The sequence below is a fragment of the Colossoma macropomum genome, unplaced genomic scaffold, assembly GCF_904425465.1.
Source record: "Colossoma macropomum unplaced genomic scaffold, Colossoma_macropomum, whole genome shotgun sequence".
Taxonomy (NCBI): domain Eukaryota; kingdom Metazoa; phylum Chordata; class Actinopteri; order Characiformes; family Serrasalmidae; genus Colossoma; species Colossoma macropomum.
Genome location: NW_023494801.1, coordinates 15,186,105 through 15,201,164, shown reverse-complemented (window position 1 = coordinate 15,201,164; position 15,060 = coordinate 15,186,105). Strand labels below are relative to the sequence as shown.

Sequence of the window (15,060 nt, the reverse complement as noted above, 5' to 3'; positions counted from 1 at the left end):
AAAATCACTGATGCTGGAGTCTGTCAGAGGCACTCAGGCAGCACCAGGATATTGTTGCAGGGAGAGACCAGAACGCAGAGAGGCTGAAATCCTCAGACCAGACTGGGACAAAAGAAATGAGAGAAAGGCTGTCTCTGTCTCCTCACCTGTGAATGTAATTATGTTTGTGGAGGTACAGAAGGCCAGAGGCAATTTCACATGCCATTCGCTGGAGAATCAAAGGGTCGGGGGTAGCAGAGTCTGCTCGGCAACTGCGGAGGTATCCCTTAACATCACCCTGAAAAAGCCAGAAGCAAGTATAAAGAACCACTCATCCTTAAACTAGAGATCATTAGTAAAATACAACCATTCGAGTGGCCTAAAGTGCATTTACCCTTTTGTTCAAAGCTGCTAGCACTGGGATTAGCAGGTTGATCAGACTGGCCTTATACTGACCAGCAGAGGGAGCATGCAGCCTCTCAGAAGATGCAGAGGCTGAGCAGGGAACGCCGAGTGGTTATTTATTCAGGCCACCTTGTAACCTCAGTCCTAGTGGAACAAGGTGTGTGTGTGTGTGTGTGTGTGTGTGTGTGTGAGCGCGAGAGAGATTGAAGGAGAGAGACATACCAGAGGGCAGTATTCCATAATCAACAGGTAGGGCGTGACTTCTGTGCACTGGGCCAGGCACTGCAGGAGAGCAGGATGTCGGAGAGTCCTGCAGGATTCCAACACACAAACACGCACACACACACACGTCAGTAGGTGTCAATTTTTTAAACTCTTCCAAACTGACTGGAATTGCAATTTGATCATTTAAGAATATATACAGCAAATGTGCATACAAGAAAGAATGAAAGGAATGGAGAGAGAAACGGACAAAGAGACTAATAATGAACAATCATTTGCTCAGACCGGTAAGGTTGGGCCTCCTCCAGGAACTGCATCTGGTCCTGTACGCTGGCACTTGCTTTCAGCTCCTTCACCACCACCTGAGTGGTGTTGAGTCCAGCATTCACCTCTCCCAGCAAAACCTATACCACAAAAACACAATCACACACACACACTCAGACACAGTGGGCACACATGGGCCATGCTGTGGGCTGAACAGCGGAGATTTACAAAGCGCACAGATGATGTGGAATTCACCGTGTTAATTCACCCAACCAGTTCACATGTTTGAGAGTCTCAAATAGTAGTTTCAAATGAGATCATTGGTTAATTTCACACACATTCCACTAGGTTCACATCAGCCTTCAACCCTAAGCCAAGGGGGCATGCAAGGACCCAGCTGCTCCATTCTAAGCCTTTCATTCTAAAGTGCTGTTTATTTTAGGAGGCTCACCTTTCCAAACCATTCTTGGCCAATTTCCTTTAGGTAAAGGAGACTGTGGCGCCCAAGGTCTGCTGACTTAAGCAACTGGACTAAAACAGAGAGAAAAGAAGAGAGAGCAAGAATTGATAGAATGCAGTCTCATGAAAACAGTAAATGTGACTTGTTTAACAATGAACAATGCAGCAATTCTCAGTGTTCTGAAAGAGCCCAAGCTCCAAGGAAACCGTGCTGCAAATTAGACATAACAATCACCCTGTCCCAGCATCTCCTCAAAAAGACAGTTTAAGGGCACGCAATCTCTAACATTTCATTTTAAAGATTTTTATCAGAAAAAAATGCTTCTTCAACTCAAAAGATCAGGTTATGAGGTTATAAATCAAGACTTTTCTAGAGATTTTAGTGGTTCTTACCCATGCTCTGGGACAGCACTGCAATGCACATAACATTCTCAACAAGCTCAACACAACATGCTGAGCTGCATCAGGTATGTCGAGGCATGGAGTTCTCTATGCCAGCATTAAGAAACATTGTTCTAGAACAGCACCATAAAACCCTTACACAAAGAAAGCAGAGATTCAGCATCACAGACTGCTAATCTAATCTCAGCTGGTCTTCACAATTCAACTGAAGGATGAGGGTGAAGACAATAGCAATGATGATGAAGATGAGAAAAAGTGCAGCCATGCTTGCAAAGCCGCAAGCGGGTGGATGGTTCTTTGGGGGCACAGAGAGCAGTCAGTGCTGGCCTGTTCCAAGTCTCTTTGCCTCTGCCCACACCCTAGGGGCTTAACCCCCTGAGCCCTCATGCAGCTGAAAAAGCAGTCCTCCCTGTCCTCCTTCTCAGCAGCCGAGGACATCCTGCTGTTCCAGAACATTCCCACCAGTTCAACGGGCTGGTTCTCTGGGACCCGGCACATATCTCGGTATGATGTTCTTATATTAAGAGCCTCCAGCCAAGAGGTCGGTGCTTAAAGAGCTTGGCCGTGCTCCGGACTCTTGCTTAGAGTCTGTTCTCTTGACCTGTCGCGTGTCAAAATGATTCTGTCGTCCGGGAGCCACCGGCAATGACATAAGAAGAATATAATGGCCCCTGTCTTCACTGTGACATCGTTGTCTCTATCCACCCAATAGAGCTGAGGGGGCTGGGACAAACAGAAAGCCCTCTGTCAAAAACATGAACCACTCCCAATGCACACAGTGTCTATGTGTCTATTCCCTGGTCTCCTGCTACAGTCCCCTCCCTGTATTATTCCTATTAAAATGGCCCCCTCCTCCTCGCTGTTCCAGAGGTCACTCATTCCAGCCGCTCACGCTCCTCTCCAGCACTAAAACGCTGCCTTTGTGCAGGATGTGGCAGCGCCTGGTACCCACAGTACTACCAGGGACACAAGGCCTATTCTCTGCTCCTCACAGCCCGAATTGTCATGGCGATAACAGCCTGCCCCCATCCCCCCACCACCCTCCACTCCCTGCACCCAGTCAGACACACAACTGTCCTTCTCTTTTCTTTCCTACTCTAGGCATCAACTGGCTCTTTTATATCGTTCCTGTGGAATCTGGGAGCTGTGCATTCCGACCCCACTCCTGGCATTCCCAGTGCAGGCCTGCACCGGCCCTGGGCCATGTTCAAAATGCATTATAGCACAACAGAACGACACTCTGGAGAGAGACAGCCTTCCAACACACACACAAATTAGACACGGCTGGACAAAGTATTTTAACTTAATCTAGCAGCATATCATTTCAGAATGTGTAAATGTGCTCATGTCATAAGTCACTGATATGGAAGTAAATCTGAGTCTTCTGAGCACCTCTCCGGAGATGTGGCAGTGTGTGTCTGGTATATGAATAAGTGTCCTCAGAAAATGAATGCAACCATTGCACATTTTCTGCGTGGGATTATCTTTATAGGCAGTACATTTGGTTCTGTAATATATGGAATGAATAAGAGTGTACAGCTGTATTGTCAAGGCACTTCTTAAATGTGGAACACGGAAATTTCGATTATTGTATATTTAAATGATTCAGCTTGTGCTGATGTAAGAGCCTGCCACTGCATAGGATCAGCACAAGGGAGAGGAAGAGAGGCCAAACCAGTTGGGAGGTTTTTGCCTTGCTCTCAAGCATTAATTTCCTGTTCTTTTTCAACATCACGTCATTAACACAAAGTGTAGGCTGCTGCAAGAGGATGAGGAAGAGTGGGAGGAAGAATAAGTGCGGGATCCGGCGCGGCCGTGACCAAGCCCTTCTCAGTCTAATGGGAGACCCAGCCCAACCTCTCCCCTATACTCGCCCTGCAACACCTGGACCAATCGCACAGCCGTAACCATGGACAACTGGAGAGAAGGAGCCCATTGGCTGCCTTGCTGATGGTTCTTCATCCAATCCCCTGCCTGAGCTCCTATTAGGGTTCCTCCCCCCGCCCCCTCCCAGATGCTCCACACAGACAGTGTGCATGAGTCACAGAGTGAGCATCTTACTCACACACTGCTTCGCACACATACACATACATCAGAGCTCCTACTCAGACACAGTCAGCCATTCAATCTGCTGTTTACCTTTGAGCACAAAACCCTGAATGATTTTCATTGGAATTCGGACAGATCTGGCCACATTTCATGTCAAAAGAAGGCATCAATTATTCACAGCCTTGCCAAGCCAGTAGAAAAATGCCTTATGAAATAATTACATACTTTCTGTTTCGATATAACTGACCCCAAGACAGCCAGAGTGAGGGACAATCTCCGCTTTCCCGATCTGCTTTTCACATGGCTGCCTCATGCCATGGTGCAGTCCAGCGGGCCAGCCTCCCTACGTTATGCAACAAACAGATGTGCTTCCAGCTCCCTGAGGCAGCCTGCTCTCTGCTCCAATGGTCACTGCGAGAACGCAAACAACGCCACTGCTCTTTTTCCATACACGGTCCCAGCAGGCCAGGACAGAGGTCCTGTTCTTCACCGTCAATTAAGAGATGCAGTGCCACCGCCAGGCCACACAACACCAGTTTAGTGTGCCACTGCTACATACTGACTCACTATTGTTCTCAGCTAGACCGGAGGTAGCTGAAACATACAACGTAACAATGGCCGTTACATTCTGTATCAGTTAAGCTCCACGCACAAGAAAACCTACACAGCACTGTAATGTACTGGAGAATGTGGATGGTAGGGGTGGGCAAGATGGTAGTTTATTGTTATCACAATAAATTAAGTCATGATGGTCTTTCACATCACAGGAACTGTCAGTTATTCTAGAACACTGGCCAAGTGCACGCTACATAAAAAGAGATTTAGACCAACAGCCTGTAAACAGCAAACAGCAATGTAACACTGTCCAATTAACACTGCATAGTAACAAGGATGGGTAACACTACAGTATGAGGGAACATCATAATGGCCTTACTAAGCCTTACCAACCAATAGCTGCTAGTTATCTCACCGCTTATTACTAGTTTATTAAGCAGTAACAAGGGTGAATAAAGCATTTACCAGCACACTTTCATTTGTGTATTATACATCATAATTGTAATAATGTTAATAATAATAATAATAATAATAATAATAACAATAATAATAAAATCTTTATTAGGCTCTAACTAGAGTGAATTACACATTTTTTTCTAAGCAGTGGCATTTTCTTTTCATTTCAATTTTGTAGGAGCCATTTTAGAGCCATCTTAATTGCCAGTGAGTCAAGCCTCAGGCATTTTATATTCAACAGCATTTCCATTATGGCTGCTGAGCCATATTAATAAGTACAGACCCCATGCCCATCTTTTCCACCTTGGAATTGGGGGTCACTTTGTCTTTATTTAGAGCTAAGTGGTAGTTTACTATATCATCATACTGATGAAAATCAAATGAGAATACCAACAACTAAAACAACAAACCAAGATAAAAAGTTCTAATGAGACACAGTGTAACTAGTTAGGTATTTCATTACAGAGTTCATTAATAAATACATTTCACAAAGACCCAGCGGGTCATGCACAAGAATGCGATGTGTAATACACAAATAAGTGTAATCTCGAAAATGTTTAATTAAACCTAGCTGTTAAATTCATAATATGCAGCCAGTTAATTAGCATCTGCTGGTGTGATAAGGCTTAATAAGAGCATTACAAGCATATTATAGTGTCCCCCTGACATGAAGTGTTACCCAAGGATGCTATCCCATTATGCCATAATCTTATATTGTACCAGTTGCTTGTTTTCCTGTCCCTTATTACCTTAAAATCATTGTACTGATGGATTTTTTTCCACATTTTTTGGCTACTGTTTTGCTGATGCATTGTGCCTGTACCTACTTGCTAACAAAACTCAGAACTATATTATGCATCGTGCATCATGAACATGTCTTCAATATCACAATATTATATTTCTACTGTATCAACTACATATGCATGGTTTTGCTTTTACTCTGGCAATAAGATATAGCTCACAGTGATGATCACAGTAAGATATGAAAGACCACAGAATGAGTGTTATATGCATGTATGACCACATGTACAATTGTATGTACAGGTGTATTTAATACACAATATTTCAATATGTTTGCTTTTGTAATGTAAATTTCCCATAAGGGATAGGGCTGGAGTAAATTCATCCAAATGCTCACAGCACAGAATAAAAACACTTACTGTTTGGTTAGATGGCTCCTTTGCATATTGTTGCAGCCCATTTTTTCAGATTTTTGTTTTTCTGCATCATTTGAGCTCAGCAGCTCCCTTTTACGTTGTGTTAAAAATGATGAGTGGATCAATGAAATAATCCAATATTCTCTTTATATTAATTTACATTAAAAGCACACAATGAGCCTCGTTCACCAACTATTCTTAGGAAGACGTTTCTTCTTAAAACCCAATTATGCAGTTTTCACAAAGATTCTGACATTCACCATGTTTTCTTAATTGGGATTTGTTCTTAGGTAAGAACAGAATCTACACACTGAAGAGCACAAAGGTTTGAACAGTTTTGCTGTGTAAGAACATCATAAATCTGACGTAGACTTTTTCTTAGAACCTTTCTTAAGAACAAATTTAAGAAAAAAACAGGACGTTAGTGGTGAATGAGGCCCAATGGTTTTGCCTTCTCCTGTAAAGTTGCCAATTTGGAGATTTTTTTTTTTTTTTGACAATGTTATGACCATCTGGATAGGCCAATATATTTCAATATGTTGTTCAACCATAATCAAAGACAGTGAGTCAGTTCTATTCAAATAATTTCCATTCAGTTCGGTTAAGACTAGAAAAAAGCAGTGCATTTTGTTGTAGATTTAGGGGTGAACAAAATAAGCTTTATCAGGATGTATTTATTACTTTCAGTATATCAATATCATTATTGTGTTAATGTGAGAGGTTACATAAGCAACAATGGCTGTGTGTTCCATCCCCTCCATGATTGTGGCTTCTTCCTCTCATACTGCCTTATTACATCCTGTTTCGAGGGGAACTGTAGTTTTTTACTTTATTGTTGCTTTTGTTAACTTGCTGTGCGTTGACTTGTCCACAGATCTCCTGCAAGCACTCCGCAGCGTAATCTACCAAAAGCATCCTCTGTTGCTAATGTTACTGGTATTTCCAGCATCACCGGTGAGTTTTGCTTGTGAATGATACTTCAGACAAGACGTACTTCAGTGATGAACAAATTCACTGTGGCAGGAGCTGAGAAAAGCTTTGGCTTTATTAAGAAATCCCAACAGCAGCAGAGTCTAATTACAACGTGTGAGCTGGGCTTTAGGCTGTTTAGGCTGGATCTACAACAAGGCTGAAGTTGACTTATTCGAATTTGCAGTTCCTCCTTAAATAGTGCAGCACCGTTTAAAAACTGTTGCCCCATTTATGGTGCAATGGAAAATTCAAATATGAAGCTGGCAACACTTAAGCTTTGCTGAACTACGACTGGCTCTAATGGTCAAAATAGGAAAATGTGATAATGGCGTTACAAAATAGTGTGTTAACTTCTAACACTAATAATTAAGACATACGATGCACATCAGACTGATCTACACGGTGTTCTTACTTGATCTACCTGGTTGTTTGGCCACAGGCAGTGAAACCTCAGTCAGGGGCAGGATGTAGACGTCCGGGCCGTCCTGGGAGCCAGGGGAGGCCAGAGTGGACAGGTCAGCCTGGTACTCCTCACCTTCAGTGTTCTCAAACTCCTGCACATGACAAACAAACGTGAAGACTAGACTCTTAAAAAAGAGAAAGAACCCTTTAATCATGCAAAGGGTTCTTTGAGTGTTCATGGTTCTATATAGAACTATTTTCTGTACTAAACCTTTGAACCCTTGAAGAACTATTTTTGTCAAGAGTGTAGATTTGAAACAAGGTGTGTTAAATTCAGGTCCTGGAGGGTGACAGTGCTGCAGAGATAGGTGTTTTCCCTCTGCTAACATGTTGTATTCAGTCTACAAAGGCCAAAGTAAAGGTCTCAGTGTTTGATATCGTGCGCTTACCAAGGTAATACCTAGAACCTTTTAGGCAATTTCAGTGTAATTTAGTAATGCTGTCATGAAAAGCACCATCACGTTACCCAAAATAATGATAATTTAAGGTTTGTGTTTCACAAATCCCTGGTTAAGTCTTACCTGAGTAAGAAACACTGATCTAGAATCAGCACACCTTCCCTATAACACTGAACAGAACTGAGATGCTAAATATACACCCAAGCGTGCTGAATGAGGCAGAATGCCGCAGTGCTGTGGCCCTCCAGGACTGGAAGCTAACGTCTCTGACCTACACCTACACATGCACACACGCTTTCCAGAAGAAAATTAATTGCTGTGTAGCTCTGCTTTCTTCTGAATTGCTTCTGTTGTTAAGCAGAATTCATTTAGCTGTTTGCCTTCTATCTTGTATAAGTATGTTTTCATTATTTCAGTAGCAGATGATCAGTGCTGAAAAACAGAGTCTTCTCACTCCTATTCTCTGTGAAAAAAGAGACCAGCCTGGTCAAGGTGAAGTTGTTTCTCTTGTTTTTCAGTCAGCAGGTGGTGCGTAGACATTTTCTTTGGACCATCATTTCTCTGACATCTTTTAAAGCTCCTGGGAAGGTGAGTCATTCTTTGATAACAGGTTTATCTGGTACTCTAAAATCAGGTCTTTTAGGCCAGTTTTGTTAAATACGTTTGAATCTACAGAGGAGTAAGAACATTAGTCACTCCTTTTTAAAACAGACTCAGTTTTAACATATTTCGCTGCTGTCAGAACAAATAGTTGTGCTAAACCTTAAAGCAGAACAAAGTATGTCTGCACTTTCATTAACAGTACATTTTTTAGCCTTACATTAGTATATGCCAAGACATATTTACAGCCAAGGTGGTAAAATGGATCTAAAATGTTGTGGCTCTCAAGGTGGTTTGATTTTTGTTGAAAGGACAAAATGGCTCTTCTTAACATTTGGTTTGCCTACCTCTGTTTTAGGCCTTCAGAGAACTTTTAATTATTTAGATTTTTCATTGAATTATGCTTGTATTTAAGTATTACAGTACTATTCTTGTTTCATAAAGTTTTGGACAGAGACCAAAGGGTTAAATTCCTGAAATGCCCCGTGGTAAATAGGCCAATCAGGAATGGTTTTTCTCTGTGGTATCGAGGTAGATATAGCTAAGCGAGCTCGTCTGATTAGGACTTCAAGAGCTGAAGAGAAGGCCTAAAGCATTAGATTAACTATCAGCATAATTAAAAAGTGACAGAGAAATCATCCAATCATGTTTTCATTTCCAATAGATGGTAAAAAAACTTCACTCTAGGCCTTCTGGAATTCCTAGATACATCACTGACTGTGAATGCGAGCAGCAACCTAATCAGTGGGCTAGCAGGGTGCAAGCAGAAATTAGCATTATCAAAGAGGTGCTTCTTTTCCTCATGTTATTACTGAGTTTGGACATTTATGGACAATTGAAGGGCTGGTTCTAATAGTTTCATTTCGCCACTGAGTGCCAGGGAGGGTCTCAGAGTTAGCTAAGTGTTTTTATCTGTGATAGGTGGGGGTGGTTCTCTCTGCCCGCTGGTGCCTGGACGTGTAATCAAAAAAACAACATGTTTTGTGGAGCTGGCATCCTACAAAATACTGCAGTTTAGAGGCCAGAAAAGTTCAAGTTAAACTTCAGACATAGAAGGAATAGCTGCAGTTGGTTTATAGCAAGATTCAGTAAGCAACTCGTTCAAGGGTGCAAAACTTTCAATCAGGTTTTTTCAAGGCCAGTGTCTCACCAGCACTAGTGTTCTAATAAATATATGCAAGCTCATTTAGAACCATCTGAGACTAGAGGCTCATTTACTGAATAACTTTACACAGTTCAATTAAGTGCATCTCAATATTTCTTCTGTGTAATGGGCACTTTCTAGACGTTCCAGGCAAGTGGGTCCAAAAAAAAAATCCATATACTGCAGTGTTTATTTATGATAGATTTTCTCCATCTTGTATAAGTAATACACAAATATATGTAATATAAATAAAGCTATACCAATGTCTTGAATTTTAAAAGGACCTGACAAACTCAATGACTCAATGTACCGTCAATGAAACTGAGACTATAGTCCTATTAATGATGACAACATGGTACAGAAACTGACTTCTATCTCTCTTTTTTTTTACTGATTTTACTTTTTTTACTCTCTCTTTTACTGAATCCTGTGTTTTGTATTTAGTTCAATGAACAGCACTGCATGTGTCGGGGAACAGATGGAGTAGGAAGCTGGGCTGGAAAACTCTGACCTGCTTGGGTCTCATTCTCTCTCTCTCTCTCTCTCTCTCTCTCTCTCTCTCTCTCTCTCTCTCTCTCTCTCTCTCTCTCTCTCTCTCTCTCTCTCTCTCTCTCTCTCTCTCTCACCCCCCTCTTTCTCTCTGTCCCTCTTTAGGCTAATATCCTCATGAGACAGAGCTTCCATATGACCAGAGATGGGTAGTAACTACTTACTAGCTATATTTATGCAGTTACACGAACTCAAGTAAAATTTTAATTACTTTGTACTGAGTATTTTATTTATTTATTATTTATTTAATACTGTAGCATCATCGTAGAGTAAGACACAGTGGAGCCATGATTCCACCACAAGAAGTGCTCTTTATCAAACAGCAGGGCAGAAAGGTACATGCACAGCACCAGCCACAGGCTTCACACTGACGGTAGACCAACCCCCACCGACACAGAATAACACAGTAAATATATATCACATACCTTTAACTGTCAACCAACAACATAAGCAACATTTAAGTCCCTTTTTTAGAGGGTGTGTGCTACCCATAAGTAGACAGTAATCTACTTTTTACTCTGTTACATCTTAATCCTTAACCTTCATTTGAATCCATTTTTTGGGATTAATTTCATTCTGTTCTGTTAACTCAGCTAGACTGGTCACACTTTTCCCTTTGAAGCTTTATCACTGAATTTTCAACTGTAAGAGTCTCAAAAAAGGGAATACAGCCTAACAATCTTCAATTTCTACGCGAATGGATGCTGGATGTACTAAGACGTTCTGCTGAAGCTCTTTAGGCAACTCTGCAGGTCTTCAGGGAACCTTAAGTATTTTTTGACCTGCTACTTATATAATTTTACTCAAGTTGTTTTTGAAAGATACTTTTACTTGAGTGTGGTTTAGGCTACTGTACCCACCTCTGCATATAACCAGTTCTCTGCATGCTCTTGACCCCAAAATAAGCATACACACACCCACACACACCACTTAGCAACATCTGTTCCTCCTCTGTCACAGTCCAACAACTGCCTTCTCAAGAAGCCTTACCCAACAGTAACAGTGCAGGACAGTGGAGCCCTCTACTGCAGCAAGAGATATTACATCCTACTCACTCTGAAACCTTCAAAACTCGTACACAACAGGGCTTCGTAAACGCGCCCCCCTAGCCCAGCCTCCAGTATGAGCATTAAAGCTGTATCGAAACTACGCACAAACCCAACACAATCAGATCTCCCCCAATGTCATTCAAGACCCGGAATGTTCATGGTGTTGTAACTGGCTACAGCTTTTATTTTTGATTTCCTAAGTGAAGATGAGTTCACACATTCTCTACTCTCTCTCTGCAAATGTTAGTACACAATTTCTCTGCTGTTGTAATCTGTACTAAATTCACTCACCATAACTGGTTGACAGTTTTTTTCACATATTATACGTTTCATGAAAAATTAGCATTTGAAAGACGTTCCAAAAATTTTCATTTTTTTTTCTCTGCTTCGTTTGTTTCAGTTGACTACTGCTCCAATTTTTGGTAAATCCTCCAGGGGATCTTGATAAAGCTTTACACTCATGTAATGGTGTTACAACTAAGTCTATTAAGGTAACTGTATTTTCACATGTGCTTAGGTTGTAAATAAGAGAGAGCTGTAGTGAACAAACTGTGTTTTTATCAGTTTACTAGATGTTTAGTTAGTCCTTAAATATGTTGTGACATTTATACTTGCAACATTTTCTGCTTTGTTCTGAAAAGTTTACATTTTCATTGGTAGCAGAGATGTGCAGCTTGCTCCCTCACTGCATTAGATGTCTAAGAGCTGAACAGTGTATTGCAGTAAAAACTCATTGTATGTAGCATTTTGTAGCCATAAGCCTTCTATATATCAAAGGGCTGCTCACTGCCTCTGAACCAGCTTTAAACTGCAGTAAAAACTTAATATATGTTTGTGTTTTCAGCACCCTGTAGCCATAACCCATGCAATAGCACAGGACACCAGTGTGCAGAGCCTAGAACACTCCTACACACAGCACACACACACACACTGTGCTTTAGTGATCAGTGAGAAAGGAGAGAGGAAGCCAAAAGTCCTTAAAGAACAGCCAGCTGCAGACAGCATCCAAGCAGGGAAGAGGGGGCGGAAAAGTGCTATAGCAGATAGAGCGGGGGAAATGGAGTAGCTTAGCTGGAGTTTTTACATTCCGTTCCTTTCCCTCTCACTGCATGTCTCCCTCCCTCCCTCCTTCCCTCTCTCTTTCTCTGTTTCTATTTTTTCTATAAAAAAAAAACAAACCCCAAAAACAAGCCTATCATCTCCTCGCCTTTGTCCACAGAGGTCATTATACTCACTAATGATAAACTGCCTGACCACACACACACAGCTCTTCTCTCCACAGGGTGGCATCCCTGCAATGTCTGCAGAATAGCAAACAGCAGCCTAATTATCAGTGACACGGTGACATCTCTGACTCAGCCACCTTTACAGTCTGTCACTAACGGCCCAGTGTGAGCGAGACAGGGACAAACTATCCACCCACACAGACAAATAATTCCCTCATTGCTATAAAGACAGCAGATACGCTCCCATTAAGCCTCAGCCAGAGCAGCTCTAAGGTCCAGACTGATAAGCCCCTGGCAAATTAATTGACGGTTGCCAAGGGGAACAGAGTGACCAGAAAGAAAGCATGCTGCTACAGGTCCTGCTCCGTGTAGCGTTTTGTGGCTGCTGCTAAGACAGGGCCAACAGGGCCGACTGAGCTACAAAGTATTAATGCTCCTCGATCTCGCCCTCGCTGAGATACACTGATGCACACCTGCTCTCTCACTGGTGCATGACAACGCTGTCTCTGATAACCACTTATCCTCCTCCTCCTGACCATAAGCTCCCAGCTACTGCAGCAAGAGTCCAGCCAGAGTACAGCTGAACACTGTGCAGAGCTATATAAGCCTCTCTTTCTGTCTCTTTCAATCTTTCACTTGCTCTGTGTGTTCATACACTGCCTGTCAAACGACTGGGGACATTTAAGCCCACTTAAACTTGAATTTAAAGACACACTCTGGCCAAAATGAAAAGTTTACTATTGCCATATCAGTTGTAAACATATTTGCTTGCATCCTGAAGTACTGCCATTGTGGTATCTAGAGTAGTGGTCACAAATACAGCTCCTGGAGACCTACCTATAGACTTCACCTCAAACCCTAATCGACCGCACCTGATCTAATTACTGACTTCAGAAGTTCTTGTTTTACTAAATGAAGTGTGTTAGTTTCGGGTTGGAGGTGAAACGTGCAGGCAAGTAGATCACCAGGAGGAGGGTCGGTCACCACTGCTCTAGAGCAAGATTTTCCAGTTTCAAGACCAGGAAAAGCCCCTGCTAATGAAGGTGGGAGAAACTTTTGGAAAACTACAACTGCTTTGTGAATTTTTGGGGGCTTGTAGGTATTGCAGCGACCCACTACACGCAAAGGCCCATGGTAGGTGCATGCCTTCCAACAAAGAGACTATTTGTGTTGTTTGTTGTTGTTGTTGTTTGTTAGTGTAAGTCATGCGTTTGTGTTGTTTGTGTTGTTTGTGTCATATGTCGGGGTGTGGGGATGGTTTAGTATCTTGGGTGTCTACCATAGACAGAGTGGTGTGGTTAGAAGTGACCTCCCCGCTATTCCAGTCATCTGTATGTGCCTTTCTGCTGCTGTGTTTAATACAGAGCACGTCTCAAAGCAAAAGCATAGCCTCCGCTATGTTTCTTCTTCTGCCAACGCTACAGCATTTATTAGCCTATAGATTAGTAGTTAGGCTAACAGCCAAGACTTGTTAATTCCACAGGGATTCTCAGTGGTTATATGATGTATTTGCATAATGCATGCTGGGTACTGTACTGAGAGAACATGTAATTTAAGACAATTTCATGCTGTTGGACCGTCCAGGCCAGTTGTGCTAAAGGTGAACCATATTAAAGCACAGTGCAGCCACATCCATTAAGATGTAAACACCCCATCATACAACTGATTTTAACCAAGTAGAGTCCAACAGAACAGTCATTAATCATATGTAACTCGTCTGTACACACAAACTTAAATTTGAAGTTTCTGCTTAGGCTGACTAAAGGTATCACTGAGCTTAACTTCACGTCAGAATGGATTGTCTATTTATATTTATTCCAGTGTTAGTGTTTTTGGAACAAATAAACACTTACTGCCCATATAAATAGCTTTATGTATAAGTTATATATAAGCCTGCATGATAATATAATGATATTAAAAACTAATCAGATTTAGATGGAGGAAAACAATATTTGGAAATATTTGTGACAGCGCAATCTTGAGAATAATGTCATATCTCACACATTTTGTCCTACTGCTTCAAACGTTATGCTTTTAAACCACCTTTTTTCAGATTTTAAATGTGTTTTTAACAAGTTTGGGAAAAACAACGGTCAAATCCAAATTTAGGCAAAATCTGCTCTTCATATCAAGAAGAAACATTCATCAACATGAAGCTGAGTGATGCAAAATACACATAATGAATAGTAAAAAGAGGTTTCATGTTAACAAAACCTTTGAAAGAAGTGGCTTAACTATGATTTTATGGACCCTAAAGGGTCCCCTATATAAATGTAAAAAAGGCAGCGTAATTTTATTGTTAACTCACTGTTGGTTGAGGTACATTATTAGGTTATCGAAGTTGGAAATAAAAATGGAGAACTAGTGATATAAGGGGTATTATAAGGACGTTGCTATATGCCACAGGCCGCAATCTGATTGGCCTGGACAGACTAGCTATAGTTATGCCATTGTTTGCAGATATTTTTGTCTTACTTAACTGAAAAGTAACAGGGAAAATGAAATATTTGAAACAAAGGCAAAGTGACACATGACGTACATGTAGCGTATGAGTGTATATCTCCTCCAGGTCCCAATAACAAAAGTTCCTTAGCTGTTCAACAGTGATATCAGGAATGAACCAGTGAAAGGCAAGCATGTGGTAAAAGATCTGATACGGCTCATTTAACTGAGTAATAGTCCTGTATAAGAAACCCACTGAAGCCAAGAGAT

At 41.6% G+C, this 15,060-nt stretch overlaps 1 protein-coding gene across 3 annotated transcripts in view; it reads right to left on the bottom strand.

The window, feature by feature from the left end:
* The window catches only part of aatka (apoptosis-associated tyrosine kinase a), a 61,403-nt gene that overhangs the window by 8,982 nt on the left and 37,361 nt on the right, over nt 1-15,060 (bottom strand). The window contains exons 3-7 of one of the 3 annotated variants that reach the window (XM_036590062.1): nt 7,333-7,474; nt 1,322-1,401; nt 892-1,010; nt 607-694; nt 147-277 (exon numbers count right to left, since the gene is read on the bottom strand). In XM_036590062.1, coding sequence (XP_036445955.1) covers nt 147-277; nt 607-694; nt 892-1,010; nt 1,322-1,401; nt 7,333-7,474 — 560 coding nt within the window. Of the gene's footprint in view, nt 1-146; nt 278-606; nt 695-891; nt 1,011-1,321; nt 1,402-1,722; nt 2,730-7,332; nt 7,475-15,060 lie in introns of those variants that run through there. The other 2 variants (XM_036590063.1, XM_036590064.1) reach the window with 2 other exon arrangements.